This window comes from Erythrolamprus reginae, chromosome 4 (genome assembly GCF_031021105.1).
Source record: "Erythrolamprus reginae isolate rEryReg1 chromosome 4, rEryReg1.hap1, whole genome shotgun sequence".
Taxonomy (NCBI): domain Eukaryota; kingdom Metazoa; phylum Chordata; class Lepidosauria; order Squamata; family Dipsadidae; genus Erythrolamprus; species Erythrolamprus reginae.
The window spans coordinates 19,062,588-19,090,035 of NC_091953.1; the positions used below are offsets into that span (position 1 = coordinate 19,062,588).

Consider the following 27,448-nt stretch of genomic DNA (forward strand, 5'->3'; position numbering starts at 1 on the left):
AGCCAATTTTTTTTTTCTGTGAAATCTTTCGGAAACCCTGTAAACCTAGCCTTGAAAGACATTTTTGTCCTGTCCATGCCGAGGATTAATGACTTGAATGTATGACTTTCCTTTTGAAGTTTATTATCAGCTGTGCCGATAACACTGGGCTTTTGGCAGGCAAATTCACATTCCTCTGATTTTATTACTGTTTCCGGCACGTTGCTTTGTAAACAGACTACGATACCTAATGATTTGGCTTCCCAGTCTTCATCAAAGCTTAATTAATGTTAATTAACCAGGCTGGACAGAATAAGTAATAAATAAACCCAAACAAATACATATGTATTTTGATACCAATTAATTTTTATTTCCAGTTTGGTTCTGTGACTTGATTAAAATAATAGAGAAGAGATCATCAATCTTTGCAAAGCTTGAGGTTTCTGCCACCACATTTGATTTCTCTCCAATTTGAACCCACTTCAAGACACACATGTGGGGGCAGTTTTACCTTGTACTATCCCATTTTACACAAATATATCCTCTCTTCTCAAGTTAATATTTTACTATAATTAATAGTTTTTGGAAATGTATACCAAAAATGCATTTCATGGTGACAAAATATGTATCAGCTATTAACAGCAGAAAAAGAGCACATCATTGAGTGCTGTGTCATCACCAGAACCCTGTTCCTCCTCCACCTTAGTTCGTATCGCACATATACCCTTTGATGTTGAGGGGCAGCGACTAGACCACTTCTCACATTCCCCCCAATTCAGGCCCTGGCCCCTCAGAACCTGACCATCACTGCAGGTGAACTGAATGTTGTTGGCTGCAGTATCATCACCACTTCCTTGAGCAGGTTCCACCTTCAGAGAAAAGGAAACCAGGTAGTAGTTTGGTTGACAATACTGGGGCGTGGTCCATTTTCCCCACCTGTCCAAACAAAAAAGGTGGATATGCATATCTTTGGTGTGTAGATTATGCCCCTGTCATCAGGTCATAAGACTCAAGCATGATGGCTAAAATCAGTTGAACTCTATACCTGAATATCTAAATTCATTATCTATGGGTCTATAATTGACTTTCAATCTAACTCATTGGCCTGTTTAGGTGGGGAGGAAGGGAAGAGAACGTTGTGGCTTCTGCCATAATCTCCTGGCGAGGGGTGGATAAAGAATACATTTTTAAAATCCCAAATCTTCCCTTGACCACATTTCCAAGGCTACTCCCAAACCACATCATGCTCAGAAACCATTACAGCACAGACTCCTTATTACGGAAATTGCAGTATTGTAAGCACCATTTCCCCAGAAAAGATCTTTTATTTCTATTACCCACTAGTGAAGAGGTGAGTCATTATTCAACTAGTGAGGCTGTTTGAATATTCATGACTTGCAGAGCCATGTTAAAAAGGTTAGCCAATGAATAGGCATAGCAACTAAGTCAGCCAATGGGAGCTAACCACTTTTGAGTCTGTGCAGAGAATTGAAACTGGAACTTAATCTTAAAGCTGAGCATGGTTCAGTCTACTCTCCAATCTGCACTCTCCTCTCAGTATTCTCTGCTGAAGTGAAACTAAATCCTGCTTGTGTTTACTTGAAGAAATAATCTACTAATGGTATTTTAAATTCATCTGTCATTATGTTTATAAAGAAGTTATTAAATCTTGTTGAATCAGTCATCAGTCTGCACTTCTGGTTTTGAATTTTGCAACAAACCTTAATAGAGGCCCCTGTGGGAATTCAGTATCTCATTTTCTTACTGGAAATCTGGACTTCCATCTCAGTTCACAAAAACATAGAATATCCCTTGTGGCTGCCATGTGGGTCTTCCCCATGGTTTTCTTTGGAGAGAGACTATTTTTCAATAAATAAAAATTGGAACAACCTCTCATAAATCCAATGCTTTCCCAGTCCTGATTTGAGGCATATTGATTGCTGAGACCTTCATTTGCAATCAACCTGATTATATAATCTGATAAATAAATCAAAGATACTTTAAGTCAGTGTTTCCCAACCAGTGTGCCGTGGCACACTAGTGTGTCGCGAGACATGGTCAGGTGTGCCGCGAAGAAGGAACCTCAACTTCTGGTCTCACAACTTTTTGCTGAGAGTGTGAAGAGCAAAAACTTGTGAGACCGGAAGCTGAGCTTCCTTCTTTGCGACTTCCAAGTTTTCCGGCAGCTGCAGCACCCCGCCCAGCTGGAGCTTCCCTGGCGGTGGCAGCAGGTGAACTTTGGGGCCCAGCGGGAGGGTGGTGTCAGTGGGAAGGCAGCGGCAGCAGCGGCACCGTGCAGTTGCCCTCTGGGGGGTGGCAGGGTGGTCGGCTGTGAGCCAGAACTCCAGGACAGAGGCACCGATATTGGCGGCTGGACATGTTGCTGTATGCCGTACATGCTGGCATTGCATGGCTGGCACTTGCCTGCTGGCTGGGCCGGGACAGAGGCTGCAGCCCCACGCCCATGCCCAGTGCAATGCCAGCATGTACGGCATCTAGCAACAATTCCAGCTGCCACAGTCAGTGCCTCCATTCCTGAGCTCCGCCTCACAGCTGACCACCCTGCCGCCACCCCACGGCTACTGCCCAATGTCGCTGCTGCGGTGTGGTGTATGAGAAAGAGAGAGAGAAAGAAAGAAAAAGATAGCAAGAGAAAGAAAGAGAGAAGGAGTGAGAGAAAGCAAAAGAGAGAGAGAAAGAGAGAGAAAGCGATAGCAAGAGAGGGAAAGAGAGAAAGAGAGAGAGAGAGAAAGCAAAAAAGAGAGAGAAAGAAAGAGATAGCTATAGAGAGAAAGAGATAGCAAGAGAGGGAGAGAGAGAAAGAGAGAGGGAGAAAGAGAAAGCAAAGAGAGAAAGATAGCAAGAAAGAGAAAGAGAGAAAGAAAGAGATAGCAAAAGAGAGAAAGAGATAGCAAGAGAGGGAGAGGGAGAAAGAGAGAGAAAGCAAAAAAGAGAGAGAGAGAGATAGCAAGATAGAGAGAGAGAGAAAGAGAGAGGGAGAGAGAGGGGAAGAGAGAAAGAGAGAGAAAGACAGCGAGAGAGAGAGAGAAAGCAAGAGAGAGAGAAAGAGGAGGGAAGGAGGGGGAAGGAAAGACATAGAGGGAGGGAATGAGGGAGAGAGAAAGAGAGCAAAAAAGAGAGGAAGGAAGGGAGAAACAAAGAGGGATGGAGAGAGAGGGGAAAGAAAGAGGAAGGAAGGGAGAGAAAGAGGGAGAGAGAGAGAAATAGAGTGAAAGGGAGGAAGAGAGATATTTTTTGTCAAAACTTTTTTAGGTCCCCCCCGCCCCGCTCAATGTTCCCCAGGATTTTGTAAATGTGAATAATGTGCTGCAGCTCAAAAAATGTTGGGAAACATTGCTTTAAATTATTACCATAAATCTTTAATGCAGTAACAACTACATTGAGGTTTACAGAGCTATACCCAGAATTCAAGCACAGGACATTAATAGCAGCCACACTTCTGACTTTCATAAACAGCAAAAATGAAGTTCATGTCAAACAGAGGTATAACAACAGCAGATAGAACCATGATTTGCATATGAGGGAAGTATGTGAGAGACTACACTCAATAAAGGACTGTTTGCGGGCAAGAATGAAGGTCAGGAAAGAGCATGTGTTAGAGATCGATTACAAAATATTAGTAGCTTTTTGGGGATTTCTCGGGAATAAACAAATCCCCAACCATATCTCAGCTGCTAATTCAGAGAGACCATTACACAACAGTGCCAGAAAGTCAGCTCTACCCATTCCAGTGCATCCTCTTCTAAAATCAGTAGCAGTAAATAAGGATCAGTCATCTATTCCCCGATTCCTTTTTCTTTTCTGGCAAAGGATTTTTTTTTCTTTTTCACTCCAATCACATATACAAAGTAAAATACCATCAATATTGAATTGCATTATAATAAATCACTTTTAAATTTTCAGGAAACAAAATCCATCCAATGATACCTCCTTACATTTGACATCTGGACAAAAATAATTACTCAAATTTCTTATATGATATTTTAAAAGTTGTTAGCTAATACACTTTTTAGGCTATTCCTGATCTTAATTAATCAAATGAATAGGCCATAGTGCTTCAATTTTCTCTATATATCCTTAATATCAATTTCCATGTATGTTTTTTAACCTTCTTTTATAATAAATGCCTTTTAAAAGAAACAAAAACAAGGAAAAAGAGCAAAGATTTCTAATTACACCCAGCAGTTTTTAATTTAAATCAAACCCTTACTAAGAAAAAATTGTAACAATTTCGTGGGGGAATATCCAAATAATGTGTCACGAAAATTGCCATGAACCCAATTAATAATAGTTCCTTTTATTAGGTTAATAAAAAAAGAAAAATAAAATAAAAAAATTTTAAAAAGGAGGAAAGAGAAGGGAAGAAAAAAGAACAAAAAGAGAAAAAAGACAGAAAAGAGAAAAAAAAAGGAGGTTGGTTTACTTTTGAACCATAAAATTCTCTAGGGTATGACTGGGTTCTATAAGGAATGTATACAAGAAAAAGGAGAAAGATATGCTCCTTGATTCCTGATGATAAGAAAATAAAATAGTACAAGTAAGTCAGTTACTCACGACCCAACTTCAGACTCAATGCTTAGGCCTTTTGAACAGTGCAAACGGATTCCATTCAGAGCTGTATCATCATCACTTCCTTGGACTGCTTCTACCTAAGAAAATAAGACTCTGATAAAGTTCAAGATCAGTCCTTCTGCCCTTCAATGCTGAGAATTTTCAACATTGACCCATCAATATGGAACAATCAGTGCCTCTCTTTGATTACAGAATTTTTAAATAATGTTAAGCATCAAAACATATCTTGTGGCTATTCTTAAAACACAAAGTGAAAAAATGAAGAGTTAATTTGAAAGATAGAGAAAGAAGTAGAAGAGCACCTGAAATATAAGTTCTTACCTTCAGGGTGAATCCATTTGCATAGCCTTTGAAACAAAAGTCTTCTGCGCCCCAGGAACCCCAGGCACCCCCATTTTCTACAGAGATTACACTTTTGAACTCTCGAGTTTCGATATTCCCCAGGCAGCAGAAGATGGTCAGAAGAAGAGCGGTGCTGACAGAGAGGTCCATGGAAGAGTAAACCAGCCTGCCTATTAAAAGATAAATGTCTTCAGAAATTTTGGTCTAGAAATCAGAAATTTTTTATCAAGTATCTTTGGTACCACTCTTATGAAATCACGCTCTTCGATTTATTTATTCTGTACACTTGAATCAGTTTTCTTGGACTATGTCCTGAAAATTTCTGGGCAAATTTCAGAAGTGTTTTGCCACTGCTTCCCTCTTCCCAGAGAAGAAGGTCAGAATCAGAATCGAGCTGAAAGTGACCTTAGAGGTCTTCTACTCCCGCCCCCTATACCCTTGATAGTGAACCTATGGCAAGTGTGCCACAAGTGGCATGCGGACCCATATAAGCAGGCATGCGAGCTCAGTTGTGGTGTGCATGCATGTGCGGCCAGCTGATTTTCAGGCCTTCCAGGCCCACTGGGAGTCTCTGCTATAGACTTTTTAGCCTTCTCTTTTACTTTGCCTTATTTTTACACAACTAGATTTGTGTCATTCTCACTCAGTCACAATCTCTGGTCTCCCTTCCTTGTTCTCTGCTTACCGTCTTCCTGCAGTTAATTGTGTTACAGCCAGAATGGGAAAGGCTTTAAATGGAGAAATATTTATAGGCAGGACAAGAAATTAGGGGAGGGACAGTTCTAGATGTTCATTGTTTGGTATAGATAAGAACCCAGACTATTAGTTTCCCTCACTAAATTTTGCATAAGTTGACCACGCACTGAGATTTTATGTATTTCTTTACTTGAAATAACAGGAAGTCAAGCTATTAATTTTTAATAACCAGTCATAAAAGACTTGGAGATCAGGTTGCTTCCTTCTGCAATAAGCCATAGTTTGTGCAGCACAACTGTAGCTAGCATAGTTCTAACTCAAACAGACCATATTATGGGATACCACCACGTATTAATTCAGCCATTGGAAGGAATAAATGTCCTTCTTTTTACTAAAATGGGTAAAAGCTCAGCACCTACCTTTACTCGCTGTATACACATGACTCATCTGAGCCATCCAGCATCATAATAAAGATTGCAGATGACACAATGATGCTGGGTCTCATAATTGTGGGGGACGGTGCACAAAGTGAAGCAAGCGGATTAAGAAGGCGGGGGCAGCCCAGTTCTGCTCAGCATCCCACTACAAAGTTTCGGATCCCTTAACCGTTCTTCCTGCCCCTGTTGCTGGAGGCAACCAAGGTTGCGGAATCCATGACCCTCATCCCTGGAAGAAGTGGCAGTGGCAGCATCACCTCTCTTACCCACCCTGCAGCAGATGTGCAAATACACCGTCCACCCACACTGTGCCTGCCTTCAATCGGCGTTGCCCCGGGAAAGGCAGCGGAACAAATTTCTTTTGCGGAGTTTTTCCTGTGTGGAAATTGCCCCGGAATGACCTTCGCCTGCCATTTGATTCCCGGGCAACTTTCCCAACCAAGCAACTGAGTCCTTCCACCCCCCCGCCCTTCACCCCGCTGGGAAAGCACAGCTATTCATTGTCTCAGCTGTTCAGTGGCTCAGCATTTCCTTGCTTCCATACATGCTCATAAGCAAATAAATACCAAGTTTGGCAAAATGGTACACTGCATGGCCACCCCCACCGGAACATTCCAGTAGGGCCGCGAATGGCTGCCCTTTGCTTGAAGAAGAGTTTAATGGTGGGAGTTAGTTTTCTTCTTAGTGGTTTCTTGATCAGGTGTTTGTTGCTGTTTGTTTATCAGAGTTGGTAGTCCTTGATTGGGATTTTGTTTATGGCTTCATCTTTCATCTGGAATAAATATCAGTTAACAAAAGGACACATTTTCCTAGTGGAATCAGACTTGTGGTCATGTTGGGATATGTAAGTGATAGTTCCTCATTTTCAGAAAGTCAAGGGATGGCATTTCAGTTCCAGGCCTCTGGAAAAGACATACTGCTTGACCTTAGGATAACTTCCAGCTACCTTCAAGAAGAAACTAAGGAGGGATTCTTTCTGAAGAGTGTCAGTGTGATATGTTCTTTTATTTATGTTTAGGGATTTTAGTTATATTTCAATTTATCCCAAACTGGGTTTGTGTCAATTTGTAAGCAACCGAGAGCCTGATTAGGTTGCAATTATATACAAATCAAATCAATAAATACATAAAAATAAATATTCAGAGCCATTTAAAGGCATGAGATTGGAAGAGAGGTCTATTTTGGGGGGTGTTTAAAGAACAGAACAGTAGTAATTTGGATAACGGATTATTTACAGGCTTTATCTAAGAAATCTTTTGTAGCTCATTATACACATAAAAACACATACATCAACTATTTCCGTTGGTTCTTAGCTAATGCTGGCCCATCTATAACTTATTTTCTTTAATATTTCTGTATTCTCTACTGAAAAGCAGAGTACAATAATGTTGTGATTGGCTAACATCCAGTTCCTTGGGTGATGGACTTTAAGGAGAACGAACCAGGTCCATCTGGGTATCAGAGGACAGTGTGTTTACCAGAGGCATTGGAAAATGAGAGTGAGGGAGAGTGAGGGTCTGGGAACCCTGCAGAGGCTGCACACACTCCCCCCCATATCTGTTAATGTTGGAGTCAGATGAGGAGGGAGATATTGTAGACCCAATATTAGACACGAGAGTCAGGAGAATATGAGGGAAGCAAGAATATTTCCGGCAATGTTGATGTAGGCATACCTTGTCATAATAAATAGTATAAAGGGGAGGAGCATGAGAAGTCCATTGCAGAAGCTCAATGTTCCTTTAGGAAGATAGAAAGAATTAACAGCCGAAGTGTTTTTTCCATGAAATCTTTCTGGAACCCTGTAAACATAGCCTTGAAAGACATTTGTGAGCACCTGTCCATGCTGAGGATTAATGACTTGAATGTATGACTTTCCTTTGGAAGTTTATTATCAACTGTGCCGATAACACTGGGCTTTTGGCAGGCAAATTCACATTCCTCTGATTTTATTACTGTTTCCGGCACGTTGCTTTGTAAATAGACTACGATACCTAGTGATTTGGCTTCCGAGTCTTCATCGTAGCTTAATTAATGTTAATTAACCGGGCTGAACAGAATAAGTAATAAATAAACCCAAACAAATACATATGTATTTTGATACCAATTAATTTTTATTTCCAAGCAAGAAATCAGTAATACAGAATTACAGTTTGGTTCTGTGACCTGATTAAAATAATAGAGAAGAGATCATCAGTCTTTGCAAAGCTTGAGGTTTCTGCCACCACATGGCAGAAACCAATCTGAACCCATTTCTCTCCAATCTGAACCCATTTCAAGACACACATGTGGGGGCAATGTTACCTTGTACTATCACATTTTACACAAACATATCCTATCTTCTCAATTAATATTGGACTATAATTAACAGTTTTTGAAAATGTATACCAAAAATGCATTTCATGGTGACAAAATATGTATCAGCTATTAACAGCAGGAAAAGCGCACATCATTGAGTGCTGTGTCATCACCAGTACCCTGTTCTATCTCCACCTTAGTTCGTATCGCACATATACCCTTTGCCGTTGAGGGGCAGCGACTAGACCACTTATGAAATTCCCCCCAATTCAGGCCCTGGCCCCTCAGAACCTGACCATCACTGCAGGTGAACTGGATGTTGTTGGCTGCAGTATCATCACCACTTCCTTGAGCAGGTTCCACCTTCAGAGAAAAGGAAACCAGGTAGAAGGTTGGCTGACAATACTGGGCCGTGGTCCATTTTCCCCACCTGTCCAAAAAAAAAAGATGGATATGCATATCTTTGGTGTGTAGATTATGCCCCTGTCATCAGGTCATAAGACTCAAGCATGATGGCTAAAATCAGTTGAACTCTATACCTGAATATAATACTAATAATAAAAGATTTAAGTGCCAAAGCCCACTGCAACAATATAGCCAAGAAGGCTTCAAGAGTTGTAAACCTAATCCTATGTAGCTTCTGCTCTGGCAATCTCACACTACTTACCAGAGCTTACAAAACTTTTGCCAGACCCATCCTCGAATACAGCTCATCTGTTTGGAACCCATATCGCACCTCAGACATTAACATCCTTGAAAATGTCCAAAGATACTTCACCAGAAGAGCCCTTCACTCCTCCACTCAAAATAGAATACCCTATGAGACTAGACTTTCAATCCTGGGCCTAGAAAGTTTAGAACTAAGACGCCTTAAACAAGATCTTAGTGTTGCCCACAAGATCATATGCTGCAACGTCCTGCCTGTCGGCGACTACTTCAGCTTCAGCCACAACAACATAAGAGCACACAACAGATTTAAACTTAATATTAACTGCTTCAAACTTGACTGTAAAAAATATGACTTCAGTAACCGAGTTGTTGAAGCGTGGAACTCATTACCGTACTCCATAGTATCATCCCCAAACCCCCAACAATTTACCCTTAGATTATCTACGGTTGACTTATCCAGATTCCTAAGAGGTCAGTAAGGGGTGAGTACAAGTGCATTAGAGTGCCGTCCGTCCCCTGTACTATTGCTCTCCTACATCTCCTATACCTTTCTTCTATTCCTATATCTCTTCTTCTGTTCTTTCATTGATATGTTCTATTACTATATCTTCTTTTGTATTATTTCTTAGATATATTTTACTATGAGTATCTCCTCTATAACCTTCATCATGTATTTTACTATGTATATATAGATATATACCTTCATTGTGTATTGGACAAAATAAAAAAATAAAAAAATAAAAAAATCTAAATTCATTATCTATGAGTCTATAATTGACTTTCAACCTAACTCATTGACATGTTTTAGGTGGGGAGGAGGGGAAGAGAATGTTGTAGCTTCTGCCATAATCTCCTGGCGGGGGGTGGATAAAGAATACATTTTTAAAATCCCAAATCTTCCCTTGACCACATTTCCAAGTCTACTCCCAAACCACGTCACGCTCAGAAACCATTACAGCACAGACTCTTTATTCCAGAAATTGCAGTATTGTAAGCACCATTTCCCCTGAAAAGATCTTTTATTTCTATTACCCACTAGTGAAGAGGTGAGTCATTATTCAGCTAGTGAGGCTGGTAGAATATTCACGACTTGCACAGCCGTGTTAACAAGGTTAGCCAATGAATAGGCATAGCAACTAAGTCAGCCAATGGGAGCTAACCACTTTCGAGTCTGTGCAGAGAATTGAAACTAGAACTTAATTTTAAAGCTGAGCATGGTTCAGTCTACTCTCCAATCTGCACTCTCCTCTCAGTACTCTCTGCTGAAGTGAAACTAAATCCTGCTTGTGTTTACTTGAAGAAATAATCTGCTAATGGTATTTTAAATTCATCTGTCATTATGTTTATAAAGAAGTTATTAAATCTAGTTGAATCAGTCATCAGTCTGTACTTCTGGTTTTGAATTTTGCAACAAACCTTAATAGAGGCCCCTGTGATTATTCAGTACCTCATTTTCGTACTGGAAATCTGGACTTCCATCTCAGTTCACAAAAACATAGAATATCCCTTGTGGCTGCCTTGTGGGTCTTCCCCATGGTTTTCTTTGGAGAGAGACTGTTTTTCAATAAATAAAAATTGGAACAACCTCTCATAAACCCAATGGTGTCCCAATCCTGATTTGAGACATATTGATTTGTGAGACCTTCATTTGCAATCAACCTGATTATATAATCTGATAAATAAATCAAAGATACTTTAAATCGATGTTTCCCAACCAGTGTGCTGCGAGACATGGTCAGGTGTGCCACGAAGAAGGAACCTCAGCTTCTAGTCTTGCAACTTTTTGCTGAGAGTGCTGAGAGTTCGAAGAGCAAAAACTTGTGATACCGGAAGCTGAGCTTCCTTCTTCGTGCCTTCCAAGTTTTCCGGCAGTTGCAGCGCCCTGCCCGGCTCGAGCTTCCCTGGCAGTGGCAGCAAGTGAGCTTTGGGGCCCGGCGGGAGGGCGGTGGCAGTGGGAGGGCAGCGGCAGCAGCGGCACCTGGCAGTAGCCGTTGGGCGGTGACAGGGTGGTCAGCTGTGAGCCAGAACTCCAGGACAGAGGCACAGACAGCGGCGGCTGGACATGTTGCTGTATGCCGTACATGCTGGCATTGCATGGCTGGCACTTGTCTGCTGGCTGGGCCGGGACAGAGGCTGCAACCCCAGGCCCATGCCCAGCGCAATGCCAACATGTCCAGCCGCCGCCGTCAGTGCCTCCATTCCGGAGCTCCGCCTCACAGCTGACCATCCTGCCTCTGCCCCACGGCTACTGCCCAATGCCGCTGCTGCGGCGTGGTGTACGAGAAAGAGAGAGAGAAAGAAAGAGAGAGATAGCAAGAGAAAGAAAGCGAGAAGGAGTGAGAGAAAGCAAAAGAGAGAGGAAGAGAGAGATAGCAAGAAAGAGAGAGAGAAAGAGAGAGAGATAGCAAGAGAGAGAAAGAGAGGGAGAGAGAGAAAGCAAAAAAGAGAGAGAGAGAGATAGCAAGAGAGAGAAAGAGAGAGATAGCAAGAGAGAGAAAGAGATAGCAAGAGAGGGATAGAGAGAAAGAGAGAGAAAGCAAAAGAGAGAGGGAGAGGGGGAAGAGAGAAAGAGAGAAAGACAGCGAGAGAGAGAGAAAGCAAGAGAGAGAAAGAGTGGGGAAGGTGAGGGAAAGACATAGAGGGAGGGAAGGAGGGAGAGAGAAAGAGAGCAAAAAACAGAGGAAGGAAGGGAGAAACAAAGAGGGATGGAGAGAGAGGAGGAAAGAAAGAGGAAGGAAGGGAGAGAAAGAGGGAGAGAGAGAGAAATAGAGTGAAAGGGACAAAGAGAGATTTTTTTTGGTCCAATCTTTTTTAGGGCCCCCCCCCCTCGCTCAATGTTTCCCAGGATTTTGTAAAGGTGAATAATGTGCTGCGGCTCAAAAAATGTTGGGCAACACTGCTTTAAATTATTACCATAAATCTTTAATGCAATAACAACAACATTGGGGGTTACAAAGCTATACCCAGAATTCAAGTACAGGACATTAATAGCAGCCACACTTCTGACTTTCATAAACAGCAAGAATGAAGTCCATGTCTCGCTACAAACAAAGGTATAACAACAGCAGATAGAACCATGGATTGCATATGAGGGAAGTATGTGAGAGACTACAGTCAATAAAGGGCTGTTTGGGGGCAAGAATGAAGGTCAGGAAAGAGCATGTGTTAGAGATCGATTACAAAATATTAGTAGCTTTTTGGGGATTTCTCGGGAATAAACAAATCCCCAACCATATCTCAGCTGCTAATTCAGAGAGACCATTGCACAACAGTGCCAGAAAGTCAGCTGTACCCATTCCAGTGCATCCTCTTCTAAAATCAGTAGCAGTAAATAAGGATCAGTCATCTATTCCCCAATTCCTTTTTCTTTTCTGGCAAAGGATTTTTTTTTATTTTTCACTCCAATCACATATACAAAGTAAAATACCATCAGTATTGAATTGCATTATAATAAATCACTTTTAAATTTTGGGGAAACAAAATCCATCCAATGATACCTCCTTACATTTGACATCTGGACAAAAATAATTACTCAAATTTCTTATATGATATTTTAAAAGTTGTTAGCTAATACACTTTTTAGGCTATTCGTAATCTTAATTAATCAAATGAATAGGCCATAGTGCTTCAATTTTCTCTATATATCCTTCATATCAATTTTCATGTATATTTTTTTAACCTTCTTTTATAATAAATGCCTTTTAAAAGAATCAAAAACAAGAAAAAAGAGCAAAAATTTCTAATTACACCCAGCAGTTTTTAATTTAAATCAAACCCTTACTAAGAAAAAATTGTAACAATTTCCTGGGGGGATATCCAAATAATGTTTCACGAAAATCGCCATGAACCCAATGAATAATAGTTCCTTTTAATATGTTAATAAAAAAAGAAAAATTAAATTAAAAAAATTAAAAGGAGGAAAGGGAAGAGAAGAAAAAATAACAAAAAGATAAAAAAGAGAGAAAAGAGAGAAAAGAGAAAGAGAAGGAGGTTGGTTTACTTTTGAACCATAAAATTCCATAGGGTATGATTGGGTTCTATAAGGAATGTATACAAGAAAAAGGGGAAACATATGCTCCCCAATTCCTGATGATAAGAAAATAAAATAGTACAAGTAAGTCAGTTACTCACGGCCCAACTGCAGACTCAATGTATCCACCTTCGGAACAGTACAAACGGATTCCATTCAGAGCTGTATCATCAGCACTTCCTTGGGATGATTCTACCTAAGAAAATAAGACTCTGATAAAGTTCAAGATCAGTCCTTCTGCCCTTCAATGCTGAGAATTTTCAACATTGACCCATCAATATGGAACAATCAGTGCCTCTCTTTGATTACATAATTTTTTTAAAAATGTTAAGCATCAACACATATCTTGTGGCTGTTCTTAAAACACAAAGTGAAAAAATGAAGAGTTAATTTGAAAGATAGAGAAAGAAGTAGAAGAGCCCCTGAAATATAAGTTCTTACCTTCAGGGTGAAGCCATTTGCATAGCCTTCAGGACAAAACTCATTTCTGCCCCAGGAACCCCAGACACCCCCATTTTTTACAGGGATTATGCTTCTGAAATCTCGAGTTTCGATATTGCCCAGGCAGAAGATGATCAGAAGAAGAGCGGTGCTGACAGAGAGGTCCATGGAAGAGTAAACCAGCCTGCCTTTTAAAAGAGAAATGTCTTCAGAAATTTTGGTCTAGAAATCAGAAATCTTTGATCAAGTATCTGTGGTACCACTCTTATGAAATCATGCTATTCAATTTATTTATTCTGTACACTTGAATCAGTTTTCTTGGACTGTGTCCTGAAAATTTCTGGGCAAATTTCAGAAGTGTTTTGCCACTGCTTCCATCTTCCCAGAGAAGAAGGTCAGAATCAGAATCGAGCTGAAAGTGACCTTAGAGATCTTCTACTCCCGCCCTCTATACCCTTGATAGTGAACTTATGGAACACATGCCACAAGTGGCATGCAGAGCCATATCAGCGGGCACACAAGCTCTGGTCTGGTGTGCATGCACACGCGACCAGCTGATTTTCAGGCCTTCCGGGCCCACTGGGAGTCAGGAAACATTTTTCTTGTTCTTCTTAAGCTCCAGAGCCTTTGCATGAACCTGGGCAGAGCAAAAGACCAGGCCTTCCCGTTCAAATGAAACATGGCAAATGGCCCATTTTCTGCCTCCAGAGGACCTTTGACGGGGTGGGGAAGGCCATTTTCGCCATCCCAGGCTCCTAGAGTGAAAAGTGGTTTTGCCATCATGTGCCAAGAGTGGGGGAGTTCCACGTGCAAATGTATGGGAGAGCATGGAATTATGGGTGGGGGGACACATGGGCATATCCCCGGCGCCCCCATCTGGCATGTGGACCAAAAAGATTCGCCATCTCTGCTATAGACTTTTTAGCCTTCTCTTTTACTTTGCCTTAATTTCTACAGAACTAGATTTGTGACTTTCTTACTCAGTCACAATCTCTGGTCTCCCTTCCTTGTTCTCTGCTTACCGTCTTCCTGCAGTTAATTGTTTTACAGCCAGAATAGGAAAGACTTTAAATAATGAACTATTTGTAGGCAGGACAAGAAATAGGGGCAGGGACAGTTCTAGATGTTCATTGTTTGGTAGATAAGAACCCAGACTATTAGTTTCCCTCACTAAATTTTCTATAAGTTGATCACGCACTGTGATTTTATATATTTCCGTACTTGAAATAACAGAAAGTCAAGGCAGTAATTTTTAATAATTAGTCATAAGAGACTTGGAGATCAAGTTGCTTCCTTCTGCAATAAGCCACAGTTTGCACAAGACAACAATAGGTCACACAGCATTAATTCAAACAGACCATATTATGGGACTCCACCAAGCCTGCCAGTGGAAGGAATAAATTTCCTTCTTTTTAATAAAATGGGTAAAACACAAAATACCATGTGTGTGGTATTCAGTTTTCTCAGAAGGCAGCTTACAATATAATACTATTGGTGGATATAGCATTGCTTCCAGCTGTAGGGATTCAGCTCCAGTGATCCCAGAGGCCGATCTCTTAGAAGAACTTGAACAATTAAAGACAAATAGGGCAATGGGTCCAGATGGCATCCACCCCAGAGTTCTTAAAGAACTCAGATATGTGATTGCTACCCCCTTGACTGATTTGTTTAACCAATCCCCTTTAACAGGAGATGTTCCTGAGGATTGGATAATGGCCAGTGTTGTGCCTATCCACAAGAAGGGCTGTAGAGAAGAAACTAGTAACTACAGGCCAGTTAGCTTGACATCAGTTATAGTTAAAATGATGGAGACTCTACTCAAAAAGAGGATAAATCAGCATCTAAAAAACAATAACTTATTGGACCCAAACCAGCATGGCTTTACTGAGGGTAAATCATGTCAGACTAATCTCATTGATTTCTTAAACTATGTCACAAAGGTGTTGGATGAAGATAGTGCCATGAAGTCTATTGGCTATCTGGACTTCAGCAAAGCCTTTGATATGGTTCCACATAAAGAGCTGATAGATAAGTTATTGAAGATTGAACTTAATTCCTGGATGGTTCAGCGGATTTGCTGAAGCGTAGACATCAGAGAGTTTTTGTTAATGGTGAGCATTCTGAGCAGAGACTGGTTACAAGTGGTGTGCCACCAGCGTCTATTCTGGGTCCTATTCTTTTTAATATGTTTGTGAGTGACATAGGGGATGGTTTGGTAGGTAAGGTTTGCCTATTTGCCGATGGCTATAAAGTGTGCAATAGGGTTGATATTCCTGGAGGCGTCTGTAATATGGCAAATGATTTAACTTTTTCAAAATGGGTGAAAAGTACAGACTAGATGGACCATGAGGTATTTTTCTGCTGTCAATCTTCTATGTTTCTGTGTTTCTATGGTATATGAAGGAAGAAAAAATTATTAATCATGTATCCATGCAAATCACATTATTGCATGGTCCTTCCAAAAACCTCTGCAGAGATGCAACAATTCTGGAATGTGACTATGCAGAATGTTTTGCTGGAAAACGGGGGGAAATGTGTGCAATGCCTGGAAAACATATTTTCAAAACTAAAAACTCTGTTAGCCCATTAATTTCTTAATTTTGAAAGTGTACACATTGATTTATTTAATAATTTTCTGCTAATATCTCATATAGTCTTGGCACTGTAGCCATTCAGTTCAACAATTTGCATGTCTTGTTCTAGACGTATGATATCTATACAGGTCTTTTCCTTCAGAACAGTTAATCAAGAAATTCTACTAATTCTACATTTACTGTTTTTAAGTTTTAAAATGGATTATGTAGGCATATCTAAAACAAATACTGAAATGAACTTTTCAAACTCTGTTTTTTAAACAAATTGCTGAAACTAATTGCCGAAATGCTTTCTAAAAATTTACTGTCAGAACAAATTGCTGAACTATGTCCTGGTAAAAATCATAATCTAAGGTAAACTTATTTTTATAACCTTAAAATAATCTGCCATCTTTAGTTTAATTAATGACCTGAAGGGAACATGCCCTTGGAACAGATCATTCTGTTTAGGTTGTATGGACCTCTGCAGCAAACAGCCCAGCAATTGTATTAGTGAAGAAGAGTAGACAATCACCAAAATATTTTGATAGTAAGTAAGGAAGATGCAAGGTAGATAGGACCAAGAGTGGGTGCTATTATTTTGTTAACAAGGGAAGGGAAGGGGAAGGACTTAGAGCAGAGTTGTCGAACTCAATTTTATTGAGGGCCACATTAAGATTGTGTTTGACTTCAGATGTCGAGTTGGGCATGGCCAGCTCAATATCACTCATGTAAGAAGTACCTCTGGTGGCCAAAGTACTCTGCCAGCAAAATGATTTTCAGTAGTTGTGACTGGAATTCCAAAGATATGTCCCTTAATCACAAACATGATTTCAAAATAAATTCTAAGATATAGATTATCTATCTTTATTATGCCATTGCTTTATAACTTGTTTGTAGGCCCAGTTTAAAATGTAAATAATAATAATAATAATAATAATAATAATAATAATAATAATAATAATAATAATAAATAAGTGAAGCAGACAGTGGAAGAAAAGAAGCATGCATTAGCTGACTATATGAAAGAGAGCAAAGAGTCAGCATTGATGGAGGTCAACAATAGGAAGCTTCTCAAGGTGAAGCAAACTAAGGACCAGTACAGAAAAACTGTAACTCAATGTGGTATGGACAGTTGGTGGTACAAAGCATTGCCTGGTCAGTGGATAAAGAAATGACCTGGTCATGGCTTACAAATGGAATACTCAAAAAGGAGACATCTGTCAATTGCAAAAGGCCGCTTTACTGGGATCAGCAAACATAATTCACCTCTACATCACACAGTCCTAGATGCTTGGGAAGCACCTGACTGGTGATGAAATATGAAATCCAGCTTAGTGATCTCATTTGCTGTGTTGTATTGACATAATAATAATAATAATAATAATAATAATAATAATAATAATAATAACAACAACAACAACAACAACAACAATAATAATAATAATAATATAAAATAAAAACAATTAAAAAGCAAACTATGAAATCACAAATTCAACCAGGCTATAAATACTTGGGCCATACCTGTCATTAGATACACAGCTGACATAGTGAACTGGACTCAAGCAGAGCTGGACAACCTGGACAGGAAAACCAGAAAATTAATGACGATCCATCATGCACTACACCCCCGCAGTGATGTTGACAGGCTGTATTTACCAAGGAAAATAGGCGGCAGAGGACTTTTGCAAGTGAAGCAGACAGTGGAAGAAGAGAAGCATGCACTAGCTGACTATGTGAAGGGGAGCAAAGACTCAGCATTGTTGGAGGTCAACAATAGGAAGCTTCTCAAGGTGAAGCAAACTAAGGACCAGTACAAAAAAACTGTAACTCAATGCTGTATGGACAGTTGGCGGAACAAAGCATTGCATGGCCAGTTCTTGGAGAAGATTGAAGGCAAAGTGGATAAGGAAAAGACCTGGTCATGGTTTACAAGTGGAACACTCAAAAAGGAGACAGAAGGACTAATACTGGCGGCACAAGAACAGGCCATTAGAACAAATGCTATCAAAGCCAGAATTGAAAAATCAACAGATGATCCAAAGTTCAGACTCTGTAAAGAAACAGATGAAACAATCGATCACATACTCAGCTGCTGCAAAAAGATCGCACAGACTGACTACAAGCATAGACATGATGCTGTGACACAGATGATCCACTGGAACTTGTGCCGGAACTACCATTTACCAGTGGCAAAGAACTGGTGGGATCATAAACCCGAAAAAGTGGTTGAAAATGAGCAAGCAAAGCTACTGTGGGACTTCCGACTTCACACTGACCAAATTCTGAAGCATAACACACCAGACATTGTGATCGTGGAGAAAAAGAAAATATGGATCATCAACATCGCAATCCCAGGAGACAGCAGAATTGAGGAGAAGCAAATAGAGAAATGAGTGAAATACGAAGATCTAAAAATTGAGCTGCAATGACTCTGGCATAAGCCCGTGAAAGTGGTCCAAGTGGTACTTGGCACGCTGGGCGCAGTACCAAAGGATCTCAGCGGACATTTGAAAACCATTGGAATTGACAAATCTTCATCTGTCAATTGCAAAAGGCCGCTTTACTGGGATCGGCAAATATAATTCGCTGCTACATCACACAGTGCTAGGTGCTTGGGAAGTGCTCGACTGGTGATGAAATACGAAATCCAGCATAGTGATCTCGTTTGCTGTGTTGTACTGACATAAAAATAAAAATTAATAATAATAATAATAATAATAATAATAATAATAATAATAATAAACAATTAAAAAGCAAACTATGAAATCACAAATTCAACCATTAAACTTATTGAAAACAATTAAAACCTACAGAAACTGTCAAAAAAGCCAACACAGTTCTAGGCTGCATTAACAGAGGGATAGAATCAAGATCATGTGAAGTGTTAATACCACTTTATAAGGCCTTGGTAAGGCCACACTTGGAACACTGCCTTCAGTTTTGGTCACCACAATGCAAAAAGGATGTTGAGACTCTAGAAGAAGTGCAGATGATTAGGGCACTAGAGGCTAAAACATATGAGGAACGGTTGCAAAAATTGACCATGGCTAGTTTAATGAAAAGAAGGACCAGGGAAGACATGATAGCAGTGTTCCAATATCTCAGAGGATGTCACAAAGAAGGAGGAGTCAACCTATTCTCCAAAACATCTGAGAGTAGAACAAGAAGCAATGGGTGGAAGCTGAACAAGGAGAGAAGCAACTTAGAACTAAGGAAAAATTTCCTGACAATTAGAACAATGAATCAATGGAACAGTTTGCCTCCAGAAGTTGTGAATGCTCTAACACTGGAAGTTTTTAAGAAGATGTTGGATAACCATTTGTCTGAAGTCATGTAGGGTTTCCTGCCTAAGCAGGGGGTTGTACTAGAAGACCTCCAAGGTCCCTTCCAACTCTGTTGTTTTGATTATGATTAATTTCCTATTTTCTAGGCTGAACGTACTTCCTCATATGTTTAGTCTTTTCATATCTGTTTCCCTGAAGTCACTTAACATCTGAATTGCTTTCTTCTGTACATTCAGGTCATCAATGTTCTTCCAAAGTTGCAGTACTCAGAACTGAATGTAATATTCTTGAAGTGGTCTTACCATGCCAGAGGGATTATGACTTCTGGTGTTCAAGACCTTTCAATTGTTATGCAATCATTGTATTTTTCTGTGGTCTCACTTTTAACTTCAGTAAAACCTCAGATCATTTTTGCTCAGCATACTTTCGTTCCTCTAATACTATGGGTGAGATCATCCAAGGGCATGGGGTGAGGTATTATCAGTACGCTGATGATACCCAGTTGTACATCTCCACCCCATGTCCAGTCAACGAAGCAGTGGAAGTGATGTTCCGGTGTCTGGAGGCTGTTGGGGTCTGGATGGGTGTCAACAGACTCAAACTCAACCCTGATAAGACGGAGTGGCTGTGGGTTTTGCCTCCCAAGGACAATTCTATCTGTCCATCCATCGCCCTGGGGGGGGAATTATTGACCCCCTCAGAGAGGGTCCGCAACTTGGGCATCCTCCTCGATCCACAGCTCACATTAGAGAAACATCTTTCAGCTGTGGTGAGGGGGGCATTTGCCCAGGTTCGCCTGGTGCACCAGTTGTGGCCCTATTTGGACCGGGAGTCACTGCTCACAGTCACTCATGCTCTCATCACCTCGCGGTTCGACTACTGTAATGCTCTCTACATGGGGCTACCTTTGAAGAGTGTTCGGAAACTTCAGATCATGCAGAATGCAGCTGCGAGAGCAATCATGGGCTTCCCTAGGTATGCCCATGTTACACCAACACTCTACAATCTGCATTGGTTGCCGATCAGTTTCCGGTCACAATTCAAAGTGTTGGTTATGACCTATAAAGCCCTTCATGGCACCGGACCAGGATATCTGCAAGACCGCCTTCTGCCGCACGAATCCCAGCGGCCGGTTAGGTCCCACAGAGTTGGCCTTCTCCGGGTCCCGTCGACTAAACAATGTCATCTGGCGGGACCCAGGGGAAGAGCCTTCTCTGTGGCGGCCCCGACCCTCTGGAACCAGCTCCCCCCAGGGATCAGGACTGCCCCCACCCTCCTTGCCTTTCGTAAACTTCTTAAAACCCACCTCTGTCATCAGGCATGGGGGAACTGAGACATCCCCCCCTTGCCTATGTAGCTGTATGTATGATATGTTTGCGTGTATGCTTTTTTATATATTGAGGTTTTTTAGGCTTTTTAATGTAAAATTGTTATTTTAAACTTTAATGTTAGATTTGTTACTTTATATTGTTTTTATCATTGCTGTGAGCTGCCCCGAGTCTGCAGAGAGGGGTGGCATAAAAATCTAAATAATAATAATAATAATAATAATAATAATAATAATAATAATAATAATAAATAAATAAAAATACTTCTCCATAACATTACCACCATGAAGATAAGATTGGCCCTCACCTTGATACTTTTTCAAAAGGCCCTGGATAGATGGTTTGCTAGAGCCCTTGGGGAACAGTTGAGTGATATCTACCCCATCAAGGGGATTGCTTGATATGGAGCTGGATAGGGAAGGACGTATTGAATTTTGTCTTTGGGGGTTTTAATTCTATAACCTGCCTGAAGATATTTTGAGTGAGTTGGACAGTATTTATCTATTTATTTATTTTGTCCAATACACAATGAAGGTTATAGAGGATATACTCATAGTAAAATATATCAGTTTTCTACACAGTGCTGCTGTTTGTTCAGATCTTCCTTGAACCTTGATTCAGTCCTCATAGACGTATCCTATTGTGTATGGTCTTGCCCATGATATTTATAAACATATTGAGCAGTACTGGATCCAGCATCTCACTTGCATGTGTGGTAAGATGGGCAGTCAATAAATTTATAAATGCTATTAGGGAAAATTGTATTATGTATACCAGCGTTTCCCAACCGGTGTGCCGCGGCACACTGGTGTGCCGCGAGACACCGTCAGGTGTGCCGCGGCGAGAGGCGGCGGAGGAGAGTGGGCGGATCGGGCGGGCAATGGGGCAGGGCGGAGAAGCCAGGGGCGCGTTTGGCCGGAGGCACCGTGGGGAGGCAGGGGCAGCCGCGGCTCCCTTTACTCCTACTGCCGCACTTCCCTGCCCCTGCCTCCCCACGGTGCCTCCGGCCAAACGCGCCCCTGGCTTCTCCGCCCTGCCCCATTGCCCGCCCAATCCGCCCACTGTCCTCCGCTGCCGCCTCCTGCCTTGGGGCGAGCAATCCGGGAGTCCGGGACTGTGTGGCTTTGCACCATGAAGAGAAAACGGCTGACTTTTCCCTGCTGCCGTTTTCTCTTCATGACGCAAAGCCACACAGTCCCGGACTCCCAGATCGCTCGTTTCTCCAGTCAGCAAAGCCATCTGCCCAGGAAAGCGCCGCGCTGGCCGGAGAAGCGAGCAATCCGGGAGTCCGGGACTGTGTGGCTTTCGGCCGGGCTAACGGGAGGCGGCGCGAGGCCGGGCGCTGGGGACGTCTGGAAGGGCGAGGAGGCTGATGGCTGCTGCGCACTCCACTCTCTCTCCGGCTCTCTCTCACTCTTTCTTTTTCTCTCTGTTGCTGGCGTGGTGAACGAGAGAGAAAGAGAGAGAGAGAGAAAGTAGGGGAGAGAGAATGAGAGAAAGAAAGCAAGAGAAAGAGAGGGAAAGAAAGCAAGAGAGAGAGAGAAAAAAGGGGGGAAGGAGGGAGAGGGAAAGAAATAGAGGGAGGGAAGGAGGGAGAGAGAAAGAGAGCAAAAAAGAGAGGAAGAAAGAAAGAGGGATGGAGAGAAAGAAGGGAAGGAAGGAAGAGAGAGAAAGAGGGAGGGAGAAATAGAGTGAAATGGAGGAAGAGATATTTTTTTTGTCCAAACTTTTCTTTAGCCCCCCCGCGCCCCCCTTCAGTGTTCCCCAGAAATTTGAAAACATGAATAATGTGCCGCGGCTCAAAAAAGGTTGGGAAACACTGATGTATACTGATATACAGTGATCCCTCGATTTTCGCGGCTTCAAACTTCGTGAAACGCTATACCACGGTTTTTAAAAAAATATTAATTAAAAAATACTCCACGGTTTTTTTTCTATACCACGGTTATTTTGACCGCCCTCTTTTGCAGTATATAAAGTCCTCAATGGAAGGCAGACTGGCAGCAATTGTTTTTTCTGCAGTTCTGGCTCAGAAAATAATTTTTAAAAAAACCTATACCAGGACAGCTAGAAATCTCTCAACAAGAAGAAAATAATTAAAATGGGGATTGAAAGCATGTAAAGACGCCGGTGCAGTTTAGCGGCTGCGCTCCAATGGATTTACTTTCCTCTCGGTGCCAAGGGGCTCCAAGGAGAAGGCGTGAGCCGTCGCAACCACTCCTACCTTCGGGCAAGGCGGGAGCAGCCTGGGCTCCGGGACGTCGCGAGGGCGGCGCAGTGGCCATTCGGTTTGGCGCGAGGGAGCGAAGGAGAAAGGTAGGCGGCAGGCTGGACATGAGGGTCCGGCTGGCTGGAAGGGAGCCTCCCCCTGACCCTCCCCCCCCCAAAGTTTTGCAGAGCGGCTGTTGCGCTGGCGGCAATGTGGCTGCTCCTGGGCTCGGCGGGTGAGTGGGAGCTGGACGAAGGGGAGCAGAGGCGGGCGAGGACAGCTGCCTGCTCCAGCGAAGAAGAGGCGTGAGCTTGAGGGGCGAGCCAAGGGGGAGATGCTGGGGGAAGGGAAGCCTTAGGGCAGCGGGACATGGGACTGCCTCCCGCCGCCTCTTCTCCTTCCCGCCCCCTTCTTGCTTTGTGTACGTGTGTGTGTGCGCGCGGGGAAAAGTTGCTTAGCCGCTCCAGAGCCTCCCGTTCCAGGCACGTAAAGTTCACCAGGAGCTCCCATTTCTCCTTCAGGAGCCGCTCCGTCACGTCGCATTCCAGGGGCGACTCGAGCGCCCAGAATGCGGCGCTGCCCAGCAACAGGTAGCTCAGGTAGAGGAGCAGCAGCAGCGTCATGGAGGGAAACCCGCAGCGCCGCTCCGTCGGGGCAGCCTCCTCTACTCTACTCTGGCCGTCAGGAACGGCGGAGGGGTAGAAATGCCGGAGAGAAGCACAGCCATGAGGAGAAATTGCGCCCGCGGCCTCCCTTCCGAAGACTCCATGCAACAGCGGTGCTTCTCCGCCCGGATTCTTCTCCCTGGGCGGGGCCAAAGCAGCAGCATTCCTGATGGTTTCCCCAAACGGAGCGAATCGTTCGATTTGAGCGGCTAAATTTCTAAGCTTAACTTTTGAGTCTCGTGTGTGTGTGGAAGCCTAACAAGAAAAGAATGCGTGGTTTTGGGCCCCTTGGACAGAAGGGAGTGGGCAGCGGGCGGGCGGGCGAGCAGTGAACGGCGGGCGGGCAGGTGCCTACGGGGAACGGGGTGGATCGGGCAAGCGGGCGGTAGCGGTGAGGGCGCTGGAGGCGCTGGGGGGGGTGGGGGCAGCCAAAAATGGTGTTTTTACTTCCGCGCCGCTATATCGCAGAAAATCGATTTTCGCGGGAGGCCTTGGAACGTAACCCCCGCGAAAATCGAGGGATCACTCTATAATAGAACACATTATAATTACCAAATGCTAGAAGTTGAAAAATTAGGATTATGCATATCAAAAATTAGTAGTAATACTGTATTTAAAATATATTGACCCAGACAATATTCACCAAGCATTTATGGATGTTAAAGAGAAAACTATTTAAAAACTATTTAAAAATTTAATAAAATAGTGATGGCCTGGATTGATTATAAGAAAGAATTTGATTCTGTTCCACATAGTTGCATTTAGAAATGCTTAAGCATTTTTGAATGCTGAACATCTAACTTACAATAGATACTATAAATACCACGCACAGACTCCCTCCCCCTCTGTTAGAGAGAAGTTCCCTGATGATGGAATGCAGCATGAGTCCAAAAGCTTGGAAGACAAAACTTCTGGTTTTGACCCAGATTGGATATTTCAACTTCATCCTGGGACACGTATGTTTGCCTGCGTTCAGCAGCAAAAATAACTGGGAACATCAGGTTGACACAGTTCTTGAAAATCAACAGGTATCAAGCAGAAGAAATTCTATTGATAGTCCCACCAAATACAGAAGGTCCAACAGAATTTTATTTGCATGCAAGCAAGTATCATATGGTATTGTACTTTGATGCTGTGACTTGGATCAAAATGATGAGAGGGAAAGATGGTCAATCACTTGCAGTGCTTGAGGTTCTGCTATCTCCCTTATGTCTTTCCAATCAGGACTGTTTTGAAGTCCAGTTTCTACCTGGGGGAACGGTTAGTTTGTACTACCACATTATGCAGAAATATTTGTTTGTTTGTTTGTCTGTCTGTTTGTTTTTCTCCAATCATTAGTGTAATCCATAGTCAGTGGGTTGACCTCCATCCGTCAACCAATCAGGACTGAGCCCATGTTATAAAAGCTCAAGTTCTGTCAGTCTTCCCGCTTTTTTCCTCAGTCCTCAGCAGGACAAGATGTGTGGTCAACTTACTGACTGTTTTCTTCACCTATTTCACCTAAACCTTCCTTCTTTACTTCTCAGGTAAAAAAAAATATCTTCCCATTCCTTTCTTCCCTTAGCTGCTGCCTTGGGAAGGAAGTTGTGAGGTAGGAGGGCTCTGCCTTCCTCGTGGGCCTCGCTCATATAGCCAACCGAGTTGCTAATTCAGCAACTCCTCTGCCGCCTTTTCAGCCGCAAGCAACCAGTCAGAGGAGGGGTGTTAAAACCTACAGAGCCGAAAAGCCCTTCCCGAGGCCCTAACAAGCTGGCGAACCAACGCCGAAGCAATAGAGTTCCCTTAGCCGTTGCCTTGGGAAGGCACTCGTGATGTCGGAGGGCTCTGCCTTCCTGGCTGGCCCGGCTCATATAGACAGCCGAGTTGCTAATTCAGTGACTCCTCTACCGCCTTTTCAGCCACGAGCAACCAGTCAGGGCAGGGGTGTTAAAACCTACAGAGCCAAAAAGTCCTTCCCGAGGCCCCAACGAGCCGGCAAACCAACGCCGAGGCGATAGACTGCCTGATGAATAATTCTGCCATATTTTTTCTTCTTGGCTCGCAGATCCGCAGGTTCTTCTTCAAATTACATCAGCGCCTCACAGCTGATCAGCTTGAGTGACAGTGCAGCGTGCTGCTCCTGTTTGACAGGCCCCCATAGGACTTAATTGCCACTGTACCACTGAACATCAATAAAATCTAAATAAAAAATCCAAAATCCATAAAAACTAGAATTTCATTTTTAAAAAGCCATTCATACTAACAATAAATCCTAATTCCAGTCATGCCAGAAAAGCCAGGTCTTAACAGCTTTCCATTAAGAATCTCTGGGGCAGTTGATTCCACAGGGTGAGAACCACCACAGAGAGGGCTCTTCCCCATGGTCCCACCAGCTAACATTGTTTCACAGACGGGACCTTGAGAAGGCCGACTCTGTGGGCCCTTCCTGGCAGCAGCAAGGTATGAGGGAGGAGGCGGTCCCATAAATAGTCTGGCCCTAAGCAATTTAGGGCTTTAAAGGTCATAACCAACACCTTGAACAGCATCCAGAGACCGACTGGCAACCAAAGGAGCTTGCATAAAGATTGAGTAATACAAGCGTACCTTGGTACCCCTGTAATTGCATGCACCGCTGCATTTTGCACCAACTGAAGTCTCCAAATGCTGTTCAAGGTTTGCCCCATGTAGAGCACATTGCAATAGTCAACGCGAGAGGTGATGAGGGCAATGCCTCTCAGGCCAACACTATCACTGCAGTTGAACTGGATGTTATTAACTCATGTATCATCTCCATCGCTCCTTCCTCAGTCTTTTCAAACTTTTGATGAAAAAACAGTTCAGCTTTATTAACTGAATCCATTCTATATCTATATCCTTGATTGGGATATTGTTAATGGCTTCATCTTTCATTTGGAATTAATATCCAAATGGACACATTTTACTACTGGAATCAGACTTGTGGTCATATTGGGATAAGTAGCTGATAGTTCCTCATTTTCAGAAGGTCAAGGGATGGCTTTTCAGTCCCAGGCCTCGGAAAAAGACATGCTGCTTGACCTTAGGTTAACTTCCAGCTACCTTCAAGAAGAAACTAAGAAGGGATCCTTTCTGAAGAGTGTCAGTGCAATATTTTCTTTTATTTATGTTTAGGGATTTTAGTTATATTTCAATTTATCCCAAACTGGGTTTGTGTCAATTTGTAAGCAACCAAGAGCCTGATTAGGTTGCAATGATGTACAAATCAAATCAATCAATACATAAAAATAAATATTCAGAGCCTATGAAAGGCATGAGATTGGAAGAGAGGTCTATTTTTGTGGGTGTTTAAAGAACAGAACAGTAGTAATTTGGATAACGGATTATTTACAGGCTTTATCTAAGTAAACTTTTGTAGCTCATTATATACATAAAAACACATACATCAACTATTTTCGTTGGTTCTTAACTAATGCTGGCCCATCTATAACTTATTTTCTTGAATATTTCTGTATTCTCTAGTGAAAAGCAAAGTACAATAATGTTGTGATTGGCTCACATCCAGTTAATAATAACAATAATAATAATAATATTATAAGATTTGTATGCCACCCCTCTCTGAGAACTCAGAGAGGCTCTCAACAGCAATGTTTGTTTGTTTGTTTGTTTGTTTGTTTGTTTGTTTGTTTGTTTGTTTGTTTGATTTGTATGCCGCCCCTTTCCGTGGACTCGGGGCGGCTCACAACACAATAAAACAATAGTAATAGTAATACAATAGAATACAAATCCAATATTAAAAAACTAAACTAAAAACCCATTATTACTAAAAAAAAGCCTAGCAATTCTATACAATCACACCATAGAAACATAGAAACATAGAAGACTGACGGCAGAAAAAGACCCCATGGTCCATCTAGTCTGCCCTTTTACTATTTCCTGTATTTTATCT

General features: G+C 42.2%; 2 protein-coding genes across 2 annotated transcripts; both read right to left on the minus strand.

The window, feature by feature from the left end:
- Window positions 1-539: 539 nt before the first annotated feature.
- Window positions 540-5,064, minus strand: LOC139166320 (vitelline membrane outer layer protein 1-like). Its single transcript, XM_070749712.1, has 3 exons — window positions 4,894-5,064; window positions 4,555-4,649; window positions 540-915 (listed from the first exon to the last, which is right to left on the minus strand). The coding sequence occupies exons 1-3, from the start codon at window positions 5,062-5,064 to the stop codon at window positions 615-617; spliced, it is 567 nt and encodes a 188-aa protein (XP_070605813.1). The 3' UTR covers window positions 540-614.
- Window positions 5,065-8,471: 3,407 nt separating this feature from the next.
- On the minus strand, window positions 8,472-13,650 carry LOC139166327 (vitelline membrane outer layer protein 1-like). The gene is made up of 3 exons (XM_070749721.1): window positions 13,483-13,650; window positions 13,143-13,237; window positions 8,472-8,772 (listed from the first exon to the last, which is right to left on the minus strand). The coding sequence occupies exons 1-3, from the start codon at window positions 13,648-13,650 to the stop codon at window positions 8,472-8,474; spliced, it is 564 nt and encodes a 187-aa protein (XP_070605822.1).
- Between the last annotated feature and the right edge of the window lie 13,798 nt (window positions 13,651-27,448).